Here is a 20373-nt window from a genome sequence, read left to right as displayed (position 1 = left end):
TCTTGCTATGTTGCCTAGGCTGGAGGGCAGTGGCTATTCACAGGTGCCATCCCACTACTGATCAGCATGGGAATTTTGACCTGCTCCATTTCCAGCCTAGACCAGTTCACCCCTCCTTAGGCAACCTGGTAGTTCCCTGTCCCGAGAGGTTACCATATTAATGCCAAACTTAGTGCAGAACCCGCTTGGCATAGCACACTATAGCCCAGAACTCTTGTGCTCAATCAGTTCTCCTGTCTCAGCCACCTGAGTAGCTGAGACTAAAAGTGCACACCACTATGCCTGTCCATTTACTCATTTTTAATACTAGAGAAGTGCACTCAATTATTTCTAAGATTCCTTACAGAGAAAACTATTAACATGCTGCACACATTGGCTTATCATGAAACAACGATGATGACAACCTAACCTGCTCCTAAATGCATAATTCCTCATAATCTTGTGAATACAAGTGAGCCATAAATGTTCATGATACAAACTTTACTATGTAAGAATCACATTCTCCCTAAGACTTGGAGGAACAGTCTAAGAAGATATGTAGTATTAGATGCAGTACTGAGGATTCACATGAAAGTGCTGAATGGAGTCACTAAAAGAATATGGACTCCAGTCTTTATTTTGGCTTTTCTAGATAGATTGTGCTTTTATTAAAAGAATGATGATCAAGAGTACCATACAAATACAACACAGGATATAGTGAAAGTTCCCTTATCCAACACTGGTATTGTGATTGGTGAAGGGAAAAAGTCAATTTAAACAGAGAAATTTAAAAATGATACATACATATCTTTAATTTTAAATTTTAACTTAAACTACAAATGTATTTCATTTGCCAGCAAAATATCTGTAAATTTCTATTCACTTTTTCGAGGCTTTTGCAGTTGTTTTGCTTACATTTAATTTGCCAGTAATTTCTTTAGTGACTGACTTTCGTTTCGTATTTCACTGGTTTATCTATTTAATTAATTTCAATAACAATTTCAATTGGTAAAAGCAGGTTTGAGAAAAAGGCAACTGACTTCAGTAGCATAAAACTTGTAGTAGAAGCAGAGGTTCACAAATGTATCAGAGGGAATTCTACTAGTTTTGAGCTACAAGCATGTGTTAAAGAACAAGAGCCAGACATGGTGATTTGTACCTGTAGTCCAACTACAAGGGAGGCTGAGGCAAGAGAATCACTGGAGCCAGGAGTTCGAGGCTGCAGTGAGCTATGATCATGCCATTGCACCCAAGCCTGGGCAACAGAACAAGACCCTATCTCTAAAAAGAAAAAGTAAAGAAAAAATGAACAAGGAGCATCAGTTAATCTGGCAAATTAAGTAGATGTAATGAGAACTCCTTATGTGCCTATCATCAGTGATAGATATTGCATAATAAGATGTTAAGCTATTTTGTTCACACTTTCTTTTAGGACATGGGTCTTTGGATATAAGTGAACTGAATATTAAAATGATATTCTCACTAACGTCCCCTTTTATCCTTCCCATTTTCCTGTGAGCAAATTCCTGCCTTACAAGATACTTTGTCGATGGTCTCCCTGACATTTTCCTTTCTGCCTGTGTCTCCCTTGAATCCCGGTTCCTATAGTCATCACAAGGTTGGGAAACCTGTCCCTAACCCCCAACTCCCACAGGTGGGCCAACAATAAGTACCGTCATACTTATCCAGTATTCTGCCTCTGAATTCAGATCCAGGTTCTTGTTCCATTTTGCTTTGTGACCCTGGACTATGTTAATTAATGTGACTTAGTTTCCATTTCTTTTTCTGAAAAAGTAGAAACACTTAGCTTACAGGTGTGTTAGATTAAATGACCATGGGGAAAGTCTAACACAAGTAGACAGTGAAGTGTCTGTTTTCTTTAATGCCATTTCCTTAATGCCAGTAATATTTTGCCTTTGCCTGTTACTTCCCATCACATTCCTGACACAGCGCTCCGAACCCTCACAGGCGTGCTTGTTGAATCTCCTAGAGGTTGACCACCTGCTTGCCAGCGTGGCATCTCTGCCCATCAAGAGTCCAGATGACTTGCTTGCTTGTCCATATTATTCTCATAGCTACCAAAGCAATCTCCTTGAAGAACTTGGATGGGTCTTTAGTCTCACTGGTTAGTGTGGGCAGCTGTCCACTTCTCAAAGCTCCCTCTGCATACATCCTCTCCACCTCTGATTTCCTCTATAATTGTCATTCAACACATATTAAACATTTACTAAATACTGGTTATATTAGGGCTCTCCAGAGAAACAAAAGCAATGAAAGATCTATCTATCTATCTATCTATCTATCTATCTATCTATCTATCTATCTATCTATCTATCTATCATCTATCTAATCTATCTATCTCTCTATCTATGAGACTTATTACATGGAATTGACTCACATGATCATGGAGACTAAATCCCAAGATTTGAAGTTGAAAAACTGGAGACCAGGAGAGTCAGTGGCATAGTTCTAGTCTTCCCTGAAGGCCTGAGAACCAGGAGAGTGGATGGTAAAGTTCCAATCTGAAGGCAAGCAGGCTCAAGTCCTGAGAAGAACCAGTATTACAGTTTGAGCCTGAAAAACACCAATGTTCCAGCTCAAAGGCAGTCAGGCAGAAGGAACTCTCTCTTACTTAGTCTTTTTGTTCTATTTAGCCCTCAACTGATTGCATGAGGTCCACCCACATTAGGGATAGCAGTTTGCTTTACTCAGTCTATAGATTCAGATGTTAATCTCATCCAGAAACACCCTCATAGACACACCAAGAATAATGTTTGAGCAAATATCTGGGTATCCTGTGATCCAGTCAAGTTGACGCATAAAATTAACCATCACACTGGGAATTGTGCTAGTTACTTTGCTTGTATTCTTGTCATTATTTCTGGTCTCAGAGAAGTCATTGCTCCATCTTTCACATCCTAATGACCCCATCTATGAAGCTGACCCTGTCCTCTCCTGCTCCAGAGACCTGCCATACCAATTATACCTTTCTCACAGCCTCAGTTTTTCCTTGCTCTTTTTCTACCTAAAAACATATTCGAGTTTTTCCTTTATTTTTTTTGTGCAAAAAGAGAAGTTATATATTCTCTGACTTCATTCACTAAAACTCCTAGTGATCTAATTTACCTTATTTCTTCTGCATCTACATTCCACTAAAAAGACTTACAGGCCAGGCGCGGTAGCTCACGCCTGTAATCTCAGCACTTTGGGAGGCCGAGGTGTGCGGATCACGAGGTCAGGAGATCGAGTCCATCCTGGCTAACACCGTGAAACCCCATCTCTACTAAAAAAATACAAAAAAATTGGCCAGGTGTGATGGCAGGCACCTGTAGTCCCAGCTACGCGGGAGGCTAAGGCAGGAGAATGGCGTGAACCCGGGAGGCGGAGCTTGCAGTGAGCCGAGATGCGCCACTGCACTCCATCCTGGGAGACAGAGCAAGACTCCATCTCAAAAAAAAAAAAAAAAAGACTTATAAAAGTCAACAATGGCTTTCTCAATCTAACATCTTATTCTTTGCTTCATTTGACGTTTTGGTAATTTTTTTAAAAACCTACTTGCTTTTCTAAGAGCAAAAGAGAAATTATTTTTTTCTCTTTGCTTTGACAAGTCAGGTCCCTGGTTCTGTACCCTCTTCTCTAATAATTTATAAAGTTCCTCTTTCTTGTCCTTTTCTCTTGGGTAAATGCTTCTTATAGTATTTGGAACTTTTTTTTTTGGCATTTATCAAATTCCACTCTATGTTTTAGTTATTTCAATAGTACAGGCTCAAAAGGGAAACACCTAGACTTTGGTAATCTCTATCAGAAAGATTTTCCTGGTTAAAATGTAGTAACATATACATGCAAGCTTTAAGTGAATGTTTCAGATCTCTAATAATTCTCTATGCAAGCTTGTGTAATTTGCAAAGCTATTAAAAAATTCTAGCTGAAACACTTTTTCTCAAAAACTTTTATAAACTGTTTTCTCATGGAGAATACTGCAAATATAAACTAACTTAACTTTCCAGGTGAACAATCTGGCCATATTTATAAAGAGCTCTAAAAATGCATTAATAAATTCCCATTCTTGACATTTATCCTAAGGAACTAACTGGAGATGCCTTAGTCATCCCTGACTCCTTTTTCTCAAACCCCACACTAAGCCAATAAAAACCCATTTCTCACCACCTTTACTGTTATCCCCACTGTCCAAAAGCCAACATCATTGCCCACCTGGATTACAGCAACAACCTCCTGACTTTCCCTGTTTCTACCCTCTATAGTTTACTCTCACAGAATAGCCAAAATGATCAGATAGCCCTCTGTGCAAAACCCTCCAATGCTTTCCTATCTCTGGGCATAGAGGCCAAATTCCATTTAGCATCAGAAGGTCCTCTTGGACTTCTTCACCTCCTACAGCTTTCCTATGAACTCTGCTTCAGCTATTCTGGCCTCCTTGCTGCTGTTCCTTAAATATGTCAGATCCACTCCAAACTCAGGGTCTTTGCGTGCTTCTCATTGCCTGGAATGTTTTTCTCCAGTATCTATCTGGTTTGCTGCTTCACCACCTTCAGGTATTTGATCAAATGTCATTTTATCATTCTTTCCTGACCATCCTATTTAAAACTATAATCCCAAGGCCCCTACATCATCACTTCTTATTCCCCATCCCTGATTTAGTTTTCTCCAGAGCACTCATCACTATTTGATGTAATTTATAGTTTACATCCTTATTGTCTCTCTTTCCTCCTCCCCATGAGGGCAGGGACTTTGGACTGTTTGTTCACTAATGTATCTCCAACATCCAGAGCAGTAACTAGTGTTCAAAAAATAGTAGTTGAACTATTACAAATATCTATGTATAGGGCTGTTCAATGCAACATTTATAAAAGTAAAACATTTAGAAATCAACAAAATGTCTTGTCATAAGAGGAAAATAAATCACATCTATGGGATAAATTATGCACTTGTGAAAAAGTCGTATTTTTACAAATTATTTAATGATATGAAAAATGCTCACCTTAAGTGGAAAAACACAAAAAAAAGAATATATAATAAGACCCCAATTTTATTTAAAACATAAAGGAGGTAATATATACAAAAATGTTATTAGTGGCTATCTCTGGGTAGTGAGATTAGAAATGATATTTGTTTTTCTCTCTTATATTTGTATTTTGCAAATTCTTGACAATAAGCTCTACTTTTAAATTCAAAAAAGACAGAAAATTGTAAAGCTTTGAGGGAAAAAATGCTTCCTCATTCAGCTTCTTTTCAATCCCCTCTAATCTGAATGAATTTCTCACTCCAATTAGAGATACAATTTGCACATATCTTTTGGCACTGATCATATTCTGCTAGTATTTTGTATCTTTATTTCCTCTATTAGGCCATATACTTTCTGAAGGCAAAAACCATGTCTTATTTAAAATTTTAGAGCCTACAAAACCTGTCTCTACATTCAATAATTAGCTGAAAGAAAATGTTTTAATCACCAGGAATAATGTATAAATGTGTAGTATTAGCTGCTTAGGGAAGCCATCAAGTTATGTAATTTTCCTAAAATGATCTGACGTCCCTCATGACCATTTTGAAAATACTTAGGTTTAAAGCTATATTGTTAATAGAATGATGACTACAGCATAAGCATTTTTAGGGTTTGGCCCATCTTCCTGTTGCCTTTATTTGCATATATTAGCTGTTGGTATATTATATGAAAACTTTTGATTCTGTAGTAAATTTGGAAATGATAGTAGATTGCAGGACACATTGTTAGTTAGGTTAAGCTGGCATAACAAATAGACCATGGCACAAATGGATCCAAAACATAATGGCTCAAATATGACAGAAGTTTATTTCTTGCTTTAAGGGTGGATGTTCCTGGTTGGCTGACAGTTTTTCTCCATACATTTAGGGTCCCAGTGCCTTCTAATTTATGGCTTCCCAGGTTATACAGCATTGTTCACTGTATGCTATTTGTATTTACAAATCTCTGCTTCCAGCATGTTAGGTTGTAAGTGTAGTGAGAGCATAGAATTGCCAGACTCAGCAAATAAAAACACAGGAAGACCAGTTAAATTTGAATTTCAGGTTATCAACACATTTAGTATACATTTTAGTATAAGTATATTCCAAATATCACATGGTATGTTTAGTATAAGTATCACATAAACATATTTATGCTAAAAATCATGTGTTTTTTATCTGAAATTCCAATTCAATTGAGTCCGGTGTTTTCTCTGGCAACCCTTTGAGGGTAGGGATTACACCTATCTCAGTTATGACTGAATTCCCAGAATCTAAAACGGTACCTGTCTACTATAAGATCAAGAAGTATCTCAATAATATTTAATGAATAATTGATTTTCTGTCAGTGAGAACCCTTATTGGCAAAGAATACTGATTAATACTAATTAATACTAATACTGCTATTAGTAAGGATTTGTATTAAGCATTAGTGAGGAATACATATTATTAATACTTGTTATTAATAAGAATACTTATTATCAGCAAAGAATATTTACCAACAGATAATACTTTAAGATCAGCATAGCAAACGGCAAATGTTTAACTAAACTTCACGTCTTAGTCAGTTTGGGCTGCAATTACAAAATACCATAAAACTGGCCAGGCACGGTGGCTCAAGCCAGTAATCCTAGCACTTTGGGAGGCCAAGGCGGGTGGATCACTTGAGGTCAGGAGTTCGAAACCAGCCTGGCCAACATGGTGAAACCCCGTCTTTACTAAAAAGACGAGAAAATTAGCTGGGCGTCATGGCAGGCACCTGTAATCCCAGCTACTCAGGAGGCTGAGGCAGGAGAATTGCTTGAACCTGGGAGTTGGAGGTTGCAGTGAGCCGAGATCGTGCCACTGCATTCCGGCCTAGATGACAGAGCGAGACTCTGTCAAAAACAAAACAAAACAAAAAAACAAACCATAATCCAGATTGTTTATAAAAAACAGAAATTTCTCATACTTCTGGAGACTAGGAAGTCCAAGATCAAGGTGCTGGCAGATTTGCTGTCTGGTGAGGACCTGGTTTGTAGATGGTGCCTTCTTGCTCTGTCTTCACATGAGGTGAATAAGCTCCCCCAGGCCTCTTATATAAAGGCACTCATCTCATTCATGAGGTCTCTGCCTAATCACCTCCCAAAGGTCCTGCCTCTTAATATCATCACCTTGGGGGTCAGGATTTGAACATATGAATTTTGATAGGAGACAAACATTCAGATTACAGCACTCCAGTAAAATAAATAGATAAAATTGGGTTTTCCTGAGGTATCTGCACAGCTCTGTCCAGTCTCTACTGAAACATCATTGACACCCTCAGTGATGCCTTTCCCTGTTCTCCACGTCTTAAACTCCAAACCTCCTCCCTCTGCAGCACTTCATTTCCTTTCCCTGCTTTATTCTTCCTCTTTAACACTTAATGTGAATATACCACATATTATACTTATTTGTCACCTCTCCCACTAGAATGTAAACTTCATAAGGACAGGCATTATTTCCCGTTTTATTCATTCCTACATTCCCAGCTCCTACACATAGACATTCAATAAATATTTGTTAAGCAAATGACTGAATAAACACCATTTGTCCTTTAGAAATGAGTTATACATCTTATTAGAATTTACAGTTATCAGTAGCTTGATGATATTCACCTTATATGACACAAGATGGCTTTAATCACATAATATCATGATTCTGCCTGCATCAACTCAGTTCACCAAGTCCTGTCCATTCTATCATCGCAATGTCTTTGATAATCCTCTTCTCACCTTCCCCGTTGCCACTTCCACAGTGCTTTTATGTGTTCTGTGGATTAATGCAGAAATTGTCAACTGGGCACTGTGGCTCACGCAGTGGCTCCCAGCACTTTGGGAGGCTGAGGGTGGGTCACTTGAGTCAAGGAGTTTGAGACCAGCTTGGGCAACATGGCAAAACCCTATCTCTACTAAAAACACAAAAATTAGCTGAGTGTGGTGGTGCATGCCTGTAATTCCAGCTACTCGGAAGGCTGAGACACAAGGATTGCTTGAACCTGGGAGGCAGAGGTTGTAGTGACCAGAGATTGTGCCACTGCACTCCAGCCTAAGCTACAGAGTGAGATTGCATCTTAAAAAAAAAAAAAAAAAAAAGAAAAGAAATTGTCTAACTTATCTCCTTGCCCACTGTCTTCTCATTCTAATCCATTCTCCAAATCACTACTGAATTTATCTTTCTAAAATAGGAATCTGATTATTGGGTGTCTTAGTCTGTTTTGCATTGCTATAAAAGAATACCCAAGGCTGGGCAATTTATAAGGAAAAGAGGTTTAAGCTGGGTGCTGTGGTTCACACCTGTAATCCCAGCACTTTGGAAGGCTGAGGTGGGCAGATCACCTGAGGTAATGAGCTCGCGATCAGCCCAGCCAACGTGGTGAAACCCCGTCTCTACTAAAAATACAAAATTAGCTGGGCATGGTGGCAGGTGCCTGTAATCCCAGCTACTTGGGAGGCTGAGGCAGAAGAATCACTTGAACCTGGGAGGTGGAGGTTGCAGTGAGCCAAGATAGCGCCATTGCACTTCAGCCTGGGCAACAGAGTGAGACTCTGTCTCAAAAAAAAAAAAAAAGAAAGAAAAGAGGTTTATTTGGCACATGGTTCTGCAGGCTGTACAAGATGCATGCATGGCATGAGACTCTGATTTTTTTTTTTTTGCTATTAATCATGCCACGTTATTTTTAATTATGTACAAAGATCTAACACGTCATCCTGGGACCATTTCACCCACTGCTCTGTTTGGCAGTCTTTTGTCTCTTTCTTCAGCAATGGTGAGGCGGATACCCTTTCCTCAGGGAAGAGAAATCCAGTTTGTTGCCCTTGCCAATAACAAAAATGTTGGAAAGTCAAGTGGCAAAGCTGTTGCCATTGGCATCTTTCATGTGAACAATGTCAAAAGATCCAGGGTGCCTCTCTCTGTTGGTGATCACACCAATTCTTCCCAGGTTAGCACCTCCAATCACCATACACAGGTGACCAGTGTCGAATTTGATGAAATCAGTAATCTTGCCAGTCTCCAAATCAATCTAAATGGTATCATTCACCTTGATAAGGGGATCAGGGTAGCAGATGGTGTGACCATCATGAGTCACCAGATGAGGGATTCCTTAAGTGATTTTTCTCACTTTGCACAACTTGTACTTGGCCTCCTCAGGTGTAATATGATGTACAGCAAAGAGACTCTTGGTGTCATAGATCAGACAGAAATTCTCTTCTGTCTTGTCAATGCTGATGACCTCCATGAATCCAACAGGGTAGGTTATATCAGTTTAGACCTTGCCATCAATTTTAATAAACCACTGAATGCAAATCTTCCTTACTTCATCTCCTTTCAGGGCATACTTAAGTCTGTTCCTTAGGAAAATGATGAGGGGAAGACACTCTCAACTTGTGGGGACTGGTGGATGGACAAGGAGCAAACATACTGGTCAACTTATCCAGCATCCAGTGCTTTGGAGCTGCTACTTGCTTCAGACGCTTCTTGGGACCACAAGCCGTGGCTGCGTTAGGCAAGGAAAAAGTGAGCCTCTGCTTTTGGAAGCTTCTAATGATGGTGGAAGGGGAAGGAGAGTGGTTTGTCACATGACGAGAGAGGAAGCAAGAGGGAAACGGGAGAAAGGTCCCAGGCTCTTTTTAACAACCAGACCTTGCAGAAACAAAGAGTGAGAATTCACTCAATCCTCAGACAATGGCACCAAGCCATTCATGAGGGACTTATCCCCGTAATCCAATCACCTCCCACCAGACCCCACCATCAATACGGGGGATCAGATTTCAACATGAGATTTGATATAGCCAAATTATATCATCAGGGTCACTCCCTGACCCCAAAACTTTGTCTATCACCCAAATAATAAGATTCAAAATTTTTTAGTTGAGCACATGAAACCCGTCTTGACATGGCCCAGCATCCAGTCCTACCAGTCTCCCACACATGTAGTTGCAGCTCTAAACTGCCCCTTCTTACCCACTCATGCATCCTCATGACTTCTGTCTGCTCAAATATCCCTTCCTTTGTGAGAGTTAGGTGCTCTATCCTCAGTGCTCACAGAGCTCTTTGTACATTCTCCTAATAACACATATTTTAATAGCTGCCAGCAATAAATGATATTTTGCCAAATCTAAGATGTACATCTTTCCAATATTTCTAAAACTGGAATGGCATCTTACAATCATGGTGTCTTACAATGCTGTCACCAGAAGGTAGTTGTGATGTAGTTGTCACAGCCTGAACATGTGCAAACTTCCTGGTTATTCCTGGTGGCATGACTAGACAACTGCAAACCCTTGACATTTCAGTCAACTAATCATTTAAAGAAAGGATTTAAATACTGGTTGTGATCTGAAAACCCTTCATTGATACCTTTGAGTTGGAGTAAGAAAGCACCAGCATTGAAACTCATAGAATGGACCCCAAAAGCTTGCAAAAAAAATACCAAATAGTGGAATATTATTTTAAAAAATGTTGCATCACTAATGCTCTTAGCAGAATTCAATACAATGTGGAAAAATTCTATGTGTCATAGTTTAAGTAGCAGCATTTCCCTCCGGTCCCCTCCATGGTCCAAAAATAATGGTGTTTGTTACAACTCATGGTCTTAACATTGATAAAATATGGTATGTTACCTCAAATTGTCAAAGGAACCCTATAAGTCATCTTATTTTATGCCTGGGGTCTGCTGACATCATAATATTGTATTCTCATTATCTGTTTATCTGTCTTGTCTTTCCACTGGATTATAAATTCTCTGAGGACCTAACACAGTGGCTGTCACATATTAGGTGTGGAATTAATATTAGTTGAAAGAATGACTGCAATGTTCATGTTCTTCTGCTGTTCCACTTTGATTCTAATTGTCAATCTGGATGTACCCATTTTCAGGGCTGATCTTGAATTGTCTGAGACTTCAACTATTACTGTGAAACACCATTCATTGGAAAGATCTAATTTCTTAATAGTCATCTCTACCAGCATTTTCTTTTGAGGGCTGATGTAACATTAGTATGACGAAAATTAAATTTCCTTAGATGTGTATTAACTGATTACATTGGCTGGACAGTTTTGCATCTAATTTTTTTATGCTTATAACTTTTATGTTATTTATGTTCTCAACCTCTCCATATCATTGAATAATGTGATCTCAAAGAGTAGTATAGCAGAGCGCTGAGGAAATGGTAAGACAGCCAAAAGAAACTTTGTTAGGTTACATATGAGGAATACTAAGTGTATCTGATTATTCTGCTCAGATGGCACATCTAGATATCATAAACCAAGTCATTGGCACATAATTATTTTTAAACTGTGTTACCCTGCTTAATTGGCTTAAAATAATTTAAAAGGGCTCTGGTTGGCTCTTACAAATGAATCTAATTCATCAGTTTTAATTGTTAGAATAGCTCCATTTCAACAATTTAGGTTATTATTTAAGCCAGGGTCACCATTCTTTCAAAGGTTTTCATATAATTTATTTATGCCCTTTTAAATTGGAGCAAGAGCATTAAGAAAACATTCCTTTAAAAGCAGCAGCAAAGAGGAAGTTTTCTCCAATACACCTATTCTGACTATTGCCCTCCCAGAAAAATCTTCCCTAATTCTTTAGACTGTAACATTACAAGGCTCAGCACAGACTACTCTAACTAGTTTTCTCTCTAGCACTGCAAGAGCTCACTGTTTCTTCAAGTGAGTCTGGTGAAATACTTGTCCTGCATTTGGGGGCCATATTTTAGAAAAATAAGGCTGAATATAACCAGAATCTTTCTGGAATCACAGATAGAAGTTGAGTGAAGAAGAGATTCATGTTTTTCATCTTTTGCTCACTCCAGGGCCTAAGCTCACTGAGGGAAGAGCGGGAATCTCCAGCAGTATTTGGTTTTCTCTTTTTCTTTTTTGCCAAACATAGTTGAATTCATAAATATCCATATGATACAAATCTATTGTTAAATACATTGGTGATCACCCAGGGTTTTTTTTTTCCTCTAGTGTGCAGATTTATTTTAGGAGTTCTATTTAAAAATGTAGTTCACTCTAAAGTTTTGTGAATTTTTAAAGTTATTTACTGAGTACTACTAGATGCCAGGTACATACATTATTCTTATACATTAAGCATGTGGTTCCTAATCAGAATTATGTATAAGATTAACCTCAAGAACTTTAAAAAAAATGAAATGACCAAGGTCTATCTCAAATCTACTGAATTCCTTTCCTCTGGGGATGGGCACTTGGCACATTATTTTTTTAAGCCTTATGGGTAATGCTGATGTGCATTTCTTGGCTAATAACCACTGCTTTAAGGCATCATCCACCAATAGCTAAACTGTCAACCAGTCACTAATAATAAACTTGGCTTACTTCACAACTTTGTCTACGGACCGCTTCTCAGTGCTTCCTAATTTCTGCCTATGTATGTCCTCATTTCTTTCCTGTTCTGCCTCAGCGCCTCACCTTCCACTACGTCTGGACTTCTGAACTGGACACATAATCTCTGATCTCAGAAGTTATCATCATAAGCATAGGTTCTGGTTATGGCTGGCTCACCGGACTTGGCTTTCCTTACCTTTGCATCTAACCCTATCTCTACTACATACTTTCACTTATGACCCTAGGATGACAACCTGCTAACACCATCGAGTCAGGGAAGAAAGAGCCATGATGGTGATGATGGCAGCGGCCTGTCTGAAGTGGCTGCTGCCCTGACGCTGGCTACAATCAGGGAGGCATGGCTACAGCCGCAGTTCTCCACAGAGCCAGCAAGAGCTGGGAACAGGCAGAAGCCCTGCTCCCTTCCAAATTGGAAGAGTGGGAGTCCTGCCCTCCTGGGTGCAGCTGCAGCCACCCAGTCATGGTTGTGGACCCATTCATCTCCCGACAAGTGGAGGGTGAGCAAGGCAAAGAGGTGCTTTGTTGAGCGACAGAATAGCTCAGAGGAGACCTGAGGGGGCAATGGGTAGCTTCTTTCTGCAGGCAAGTCATCCCAATAAGTGTCCAGCTCTCAGCAGAAAGGAGACCCACAGTGGGTAGTTCCTCTTAGCAGGCAGGTCATCCTGTCATCTTCTCAGCTCTCTGCAGAGAGGAGACCCACTCTCAGGGGACCAGGAAGCTCCCTGCTCCCGCAGGCTTGGAAGTGCCTGCTCCCACTGCCTGGCCTCTCCCCGTTCCCAGCACCCGCTCTGATTTCAGAGCAAAGTTGTGACCAACCCTGGGTGCTGTCACAACCCGGCCAGGTGTGCACATGCTTGGAGCAGCATTGACACACAAGCCCCCTGCTGCCTCGGTCCCCTGTGGACTTTGGATGCTGATGAAAACAGGAGGGAGGCAGGCCGAGGGGGGAATAAGGGCAGCTCAGTGAAGGCCTGTAGGTACCACTCGGCATGAACAACCTGGGCACCATGGGCACTGTGGATGGCAGGTTAATGGCAGCAGGAGTCACACAGGCTCCTGGGCGGAAAGGGGTGGGTCCCCGGTAACGCCAGGGGCCAGGCTGCCAGTTCCATGCAACGGAGTGAGAACTTATGATGCTTTTTCCAGGCCTGCCCATGGACCAATCAGCACACACTTCTTCCTCTCAGAAGCCCATAGAAACCCTGGAGTGAACCAGACTTGGGCAGACAACGGGATGACCTGCTTGCAGACAGGAGCTACCCACTGTGGGTCTATGGACACTGTGGGTCTCCTCTCTGTGGAGAGCTGAGCAGATGACAGGACGACCTGCCTGTTGAGAGGAACTACCCATTGTGGGTCTCCTCTCTGCTGAGAGCTGGACACTTATTGGTATGACCTGCCTGCAGAAAGAAGCTACCCATTGCCCTCAGGTCTCCTCTGAGCTGTTCTGTCACTCAACAAAGCACCTCTTTGCCTTGCTCACCCTCCACTTGTCCACATACCTCATTCTTCCTGGATGTGGGACAATAACTCAGGACCTGCCAAATGGCATGGCTGGAAATATGCCCCTTGCTTGCCATGTTGTGGGCAACACAAGAAGGAAAGAAGAGAGAAGAAGAAAGGAAAGAGAGGGGAGAAGAGAGGAGAGAAGAGCTGTGGTCCTTTGGGGAGCCCAGACCTAGGAGCTCCCTGTGACAACCTCTTTGGGGCTCTGCGGCTCCTGGCATCTCCAAGCTTCCAGGTGCCACTGCATTCCCTGGTGCCAGCTGTGGAAGCTGCTTGCAGTACACCTGGTCCAGCCACAGCTTTGCAGGGGGCCAGCCCCTGGGGCTGCCCGCCCTCCTGCAGCTGGCATGCCTGGCTGTATACAGTGGCCGGACCCCATGCTTGCAAGCTCACACACCCCTCGCTGTTCTGCACCTGGCTTGCACTTGGCAGGCGTGGGATCCAGGCCATAGCATGAGCAGAGTGCAGCCTGCTGGGCCTGGTGGGCAGAATGAGCCTGACCAAAACTCAGGCAGAGGTGCCATTTTTCCAGCTGGAAAAGTGACACTCCAAGGATCCTGTGACAATGGCTCCATTGAAAAATGATTTCGAATAACTGTAATAATAGGTAAGGTCATTGTGAATGCATGTTAATCTTCAGTAGTCTAGTTTGATTTCTTTCAAACATTGCTTTGTACTTAGCAACCCAATTGAAAAATAAATCTCCAATTTATAGGGGGAAAAAACCTCCATAGATTGGAATAAAGGCCCTCTACTGTCTAGATCTCACCTGTGCTTCTAGATCTTGTACTATTCTACACGCACCTGTTGCTCCAACCTAGCTGAACTTCACTGTTCCTCAGGAAGCCCTCAGCAATGCTGTCCTAACTTCCTTTCTTCACATTTTCAATGTCGGGAAGATCTTTTCACTAGCAGCTTCCCCTTCCTTTACCCATATCCAAATTATACCAGTCCTTTAAGACAGTGTTTCTTAAACCTGAATAATGTACAGACTCCTAAAATAAATTCTTATGATCCTAGAGAATGTTTTCAGTAGGCTGGGGTCCACAGACCAGTTTGAAAAGCACAAATACAAAGAACTAAAGAGTAATTGTATAAAATTATGCAAATGATCAAGTTGAAAGACAAATTTTATCTTTATAACTGGTAAAATAACTCGTATTTTGCCACAGAACTCTGATTCTTATCTTCAGATCTATGATCTGTTTAAGAAACACTAAGGCAAAGCTGAAACCTTGGAAAATGTTCCTGCATCACCCCAAGGTAATACATTTTTATTTTTTCTGATTTGGTGTCCAACAACTTTCTGCCTTGGAGTAGCTAGTAATATGTAGCATTTTCCTGGAAAACATATGCTCTTTGAAGATAGGGACCACATTTTATTTATTTTTTATATGCACCACACCTAATACACAGTACATCCTCAGCAAGTACTGGCTGTAAAGCCTATATTCCATGCTCTTATTTTGTAGTCCAAATCTCTTTAAAAATCACACTTCTTCTGTTGATCATACTCATAGAAGAGCATATTACTCAAATAGCTCTGCTATAAATTAACAGTAAGTTTCATAAGTTATACCAAGTCACGAAACTCAGATTTTTAAAAAGTGCCACAAAGTGTCTCTTCTGTGTCAATGTTAATAGAACCCTTTCTTTAAATGATCAGTAGGCAAATTAAGAATTTCTGGATAAAGAACAAACTCTGGAAAAACAAAGCTAGTGGGAGAGGCCCTGTAAATACCTACCTAGTCTTACAAGGGCTGTCTCTAACTCAGCTTGTATTTTAGGCAGTGTCTTCAGTTTTTCAACTAATGTGTTTGAGAAAACTGTTTTCCTCGGACATGCAGGCGTGGACTCCTTACTTCAGGTAAGGTGACAGCAGCTTGACAGGGAATGCCTTCCCTCCCACGGCATTTGGGACGAGGCTGAAGGAAAAACACAGGCGGGGTTACGGGAAACCTATTCTCTGCGCCATCTGGGCAAGTTGAAGTCAGTTTTTCCGCTTTCACACGAGGTAACGGATTATGATGGGCTCAGGTCCCCTTCAGCTCTGAAACAGGTATTCTGTGGCTCTAAGTAAACACGGCATGAGACAGGTATTTCTTTGGTAGGATCAGTTGTATTTCCCAGAGAATAAAACGGGCAACAAACCATTTATCGATATGAGTCTTCCCCTAGGCCCTATTTGGGGTTGGATAAAGAAAAATAGGGTTTGCTTCCTTTTTGGCGGGTCCTCCGACAGGGCTCTTGGCCCGCTGCGGGTCCAACTCCCATCTCTCGTGGCTCCCCCGAGGCCGAGCGAGGCTCCGGGCGAGGACAGCCCCTCAACCGCACTCCCCAGAGGGAGCACTGTGACTCGCGGAGGAGATTAGTCCCCGGTCATAAACAACCTCTCACTTCCCCTCCCCCGCCCGAGCCCGCTCGCGCCCGCGCCGGGGCGGCCCTCCGAGGCCCAGGAACCTCCTCCAGCGCCCGCGAGGCCCCGAGTCCTCCTCGGGAGGGCGGCTGCGGGCCTGCCCTCTTCTCCTAACCAGGTGTTTGGCCACTTTACTCAGCCCTTCTTACTCGTCCACGCTACAGCCACCTCACAGGGGGCGCTGACGCCAGCCCCTTTTTCCCTCCCCTCGACCCCTATCACCTCCAACAGCCAAGGAGAGGCCAGCGGCCCTGACGCGCAGGCTCACCGCCGCAGCCGCCCCGCGCGCGCGGACGCGGCCCCCGCCCCCACTTCGCGGTCCTTCCGCAGTCCGGCCCCGCCCCTTCCCGAAGCCCGCCTCCGGGTCGGCCCGCCCGCCCGCTCGCGCGCACCCGACGCCCCGCCTTCGCGCGTGCTCAATAACTGTCCCCGAAGCCGGCTTACAAGCTTCCCCCGCCCCTGAGCTGTTTAAATATGCTAATGAAAGGATAGGGACTGACCAATAGAACGGCGAGGCGGTGTATCACGTGGCTCGGGGACGTGTCAGGGGCGGAGCCTCCGCAGCCCCTGCCCGAGTTAAAATCGGAGTGTGAGAGAGAAAAGCGCTTCAGTAGCGAGAGGGGCTGAGAAAGTGGTGACACCGTCGGGGTGCGGAGGGAGTCCCTGAAACTTCTCCCAACAGCCCCAGGGCCAATCTCCCCTCAGCCCACTCCCCTCTTCGCCAGCTCCCAGGTCCCCACTCCCTGTACCGGGGGTGGGGTGGGGAGCCAGGCCCGTCTCCCGCTGGGACACACACAGGGGCCGGGAGCGGGGACGGGACCCCCGAGGCGGGGGGGACGGACCGACAGACAGACGGCTGGGCGCCCGCCCCAGCGGGCAGGCAGGCAGGAGGAGGCGGAGGCGGGGGTACGACGGGGAGGACTGGGTCTGGGGAGTTTCCTCTCAACTATCGGGGGAGAAACTCCCCGCAGCCGGAGGAAAGACCCAGACGGTGTTTTCCTCCCGGGGGCCGTGCTCCCCCGCCCCGCGTAGCGGCGGTCGCCGCCGCCGGCCCCTCCACCTCTACCATCTCCTCTTTCTCCACCACCTCGGGCCCCGGTGTCCCCGGCCAGCACTATGCCCATCTTACTGTTCCTGATAGACACGTCTGCCTCTATGAACCAGCGCAGCCATCTGGGCACCACCTACCTGGACACGGCCAAAGGCGCGGTAGAGACCTTCATGAAGGTACCGACTGACCGAGCCCGGGCGGCGACCCCGGCCCGGCGGCCCGCGGGCGGCAGGGTGGGGGAGGGCGGCCGGGGCGGGGGTGTCGGGGACCTGACTGCGGGAGCTGCCGGGCTCGGGGACCCCTTCCCCCACCGCGCGGGCGGGCGGGCGGGCGCTGCGAGCCGGGCTCGGGCCGGGGCCCGGGCTCCGGCCCCGGGCGATGTGTGGGGAGCGATCTGTGTGTGGGGGACGGCGTGGAGGGGTGGCCGCTGCGTGTGCGGTACTGTGGGGGCGGCGGGGCCGCTGGGCGCCCCTTCTCCGCCTCGTAACCTCGCCTCTGTGCTTCCCTCTCGCCCGCCCTGTTCCTCCTCCCGTCCCGCAGCTCCGTGCCCGGGACCCTGCCAGCAGAGGAGACAGGTATATGCTGGTCACTTTCGAAGAGCCGCCCTATGCTATCAAGGTAATAGCCCTCGCCCTCCCCCTTTCCTCCCTTCCCTTCCCTGTTCCTTCCTCGCTCGCCCTCCCCGCCCCCCCCATTCACCCTTCATTATGCTCCCCTCCCCCACCCGCTGCGCTCCCAGCCGCTGAGGTCCCTTCCCTGCGGGCTCCCACCCCCTCCCCCGCTCGGCAGCGTCCTAGCGCGGCGCGGAGTCGCTGGGCCACCGCCGTCCCCTCCCGGCCCGGCCCGGCGGCGGCGGCGGCGGCGGCGGCGCTGCTATCAACATGGCCGACATTTCCCCTCCGCGGCGTGAGCGGCAGCAATGAACTGTGGGGGATATTTATTCAAGTTAGCCGGAGTGACAGCCGGGCCCGGCCGCGCACAGCCCCGGTTTGCATTAAAGGGGAATCGGCCCGGGCGGCCCGGAAGCCAGATGCGGGGCTGCCAGGGTTGGTCTTGTCAGATTCGTCCTAAGAGGGCCGGTGGGACGGCTGCAGGTTAACTTCCTAAGTCCGGCTCCCATCTGCTTCCACTAGTACCTTCACATACCCAAATTTTGGCTATTAGATTAGGTAGTAAATTTGTCAGTGAAGTTATAAAGTATTAAGGCTGTTAACTACCAAAACCTAGAGAGGAAGCAGGCCACCTTTGGAAGAGAGTTTCCTCAGCAGCGGTGCAGTATTAACACATTAACCAAGCCAAACCAACCAAAAGTGAAGCTGCTACTTGGTGAACGTCAGATTATAACGGCTCTGTGTACACATGGCTTTAAAAAATGAAAAAAAAAAAAAAATCTTACATTTTTCTTTTCAGGCTGGATGGAAAGAAAACCATGCAACGTTTATGAATGAACTGAAAAACCTTCAGGCTGAAGGACTTACGACTCTTGGCCAATCCCTAAGGACAGCTTTTGATTTATTAAATTTAAATAGATTAGTAACTGGCATAGACAACTATGGGCAGGTAGGTTGAATAATAAGGTGGCAAAATAGTTGATTTTTCATTTTGTGGAAAAACACAGTCCAATCCAAAAACTACATAACATGAAATGCAAGTATAAAACATTCCAAATTAGAATATGCACATTGTTCAAAGGCAAAACTCTTACCCTACTATATATATTTTACATCCCTCACTTTTTCCCCCTTTAAAATGCATTTGTATTCAGGATTAGAATCTGAATCTTTTGCTATAAAGTTGACATACATTGGTTTTAATACCTTGAAAGTTCACTAAAGACCTAAAAGGGAAAGCATCCTACCACACCACACTCAAGTTGTATGTGCAACTATTGTAGTGGCTTAGAGACACCAGTTCGTGGTCTTCATTTGTATATTAGTAAAGACGTTAGAGGAAATTAATCTGTTTGTTGCATCAGGGTTTAATGTGACCATGTTGTATAACTATTCTGAAAGGTAAGATTTTCACTGGAGTACAGTCACTGGCTGAGAACATTAAGTTTTCTTTTGAAGCACACACAGTTAACAACTATTGCAGGAAGAATTCTGAATTAAATTTCAGGCCCAGAGTTTTGATTTAAACTCCAAACCCTTGGAAAAAAAGACTGCCGGAAAATATGAAAGAACCCTTCGTTTCTTAACCCCCACAAGTCCATTTATTGCACTTACTTTCATCTATTTGAGGATGAGAGGAGCTTTAAATCAACAATAATTCACTAAGGAATAATGCAAGGTGGTCCATTGTAACATTTTATGATATTATTGCCCTGGAAATAAAAGATACTGAACAATGTATAATGTTACATATAACAAAGGAATATTATTTCTGAGGAGCTCAATTCTTATGTTGTAGTGAAAAGCACTATTCCTATAATTATATATTGGGTATATGTTGTATTCTTTTCCCAAGTCCCACAGTCCCTAGTTTTGTGAGTTTAATACATTTCAGGGAAATTCTTTCTGTGCCTACAACTTTTATTTGCTTCCTATTGAAGGAAATGGACTTGTTTCTGTTTTAGGCAATTTTAAGCTTCTTAGGGATAACTTCAGTGCTTAAGTGTCTTTGAAAATAGCTGAATTTAGTTCTATAACATTTAAAATGTACACTGAAGTTCAGAGTGAGCTTACCAAATTGAACTTCCATTATTTAATTAGGTAAATATGTACTTTCTTACCACATTAATACTTTTATGTTTTTCTAGTCTCTGCTGCTTTTATTTTGCAACTTTTACTAATTTAGGTAGATTTGCAACAAACTTTTTGGTTTGTTTCTGTAAAACAGTGGATTTCTTTCTCTTTTATATTCCTTTGTGATATGTAGTGCAACACAGTCTTATTGCTTAAGGTTTTCATCCTTACCTGTTTGAGTTCAAAGAGATATTTAAAACTTGCCATTATTTGGTTACCTTTTGGTTGTCATGTTGTTAGTGTATGGCAGAACTATTAGTTTCCTCTTTTTCTGCATCACA

At 43.6% G+C, this 20373-nt stretch overlaps 2 protein-coding genes and 1 pseudogene across 5 annotated transcripts in view; 1 reads left to right on the top strand and 2 right to left on the bottom strand.

Moving 5' to 3' along the window:
• WDFY2 (WD repeat and FYVE domain containing 2) overlaps nt 1–17505 on the bottom strand; it is a 322692-nt gene extending 305187 nt beyond the window's left edge. The window contains exon 1 of the mRNA XM_058437932.1: nt 17486–17505. The gene's annotated coding sequence lies outside the window, so the exon portion shown is untranslated. The remainder of the gene's footprint in view (nt 1–17485) is intronic.
• LOC131383313 (small ribosomal subunit protein eS4, X isoform-like) lies at nt 7777–16597 on the bottom strand (annotated as a pseudogene).
• INTS6 (integrator complex subunit 6) overlaps nt 16816–20373 on the top strand; it is a 104068-nt gene continuing 100510 nt past the window's right edge. For 3 of the 4 annotated variants that reach the window (XR_004247759.2, XM_032150928.3, XM_032150927.2), the window contains exons 1-3: nt 16890–17524; nt 17889–17966; nt 18759–18908. Coding sequence is in view for 3 of the 4 variants with exons in the window: in XM_032150928.3 (XP_032006819.1) it covers nt 17414–17524; nt 17889–17966; nt 18759–18908 (339 nt within the window). In the remaining variant the exon portion in view is untranslated. Of the gene's footprint in view, nt 17525–17888; nt 17967–18758; nt 18909–20373 lie in introns of all 4 variants that reach the window. The other variant, XM_058437917.1, reaches the window with a different exon arrangement.

Source organism: Hylobates moloch, unplaced genomic scaffold (assembly GCF_009828535.3).
Source record: "Hylobates moloch isolate HMO894 unplaced genomic scaffold, HMol_V3 SCAFFOLD_4, whole genome shotgun sequence".
Taxonomy (NCBI): domain Eukaryota; kingdom Metazoa; phylum Chordata; class Mammalia; order Primates; family Hylobatidae; genus Hylobates; species Hylobates moloch.
Note: the sequence above shows the minus strand (reverse complement) of the source record. Positions and strands in the feature narration are given on the sequence as shown.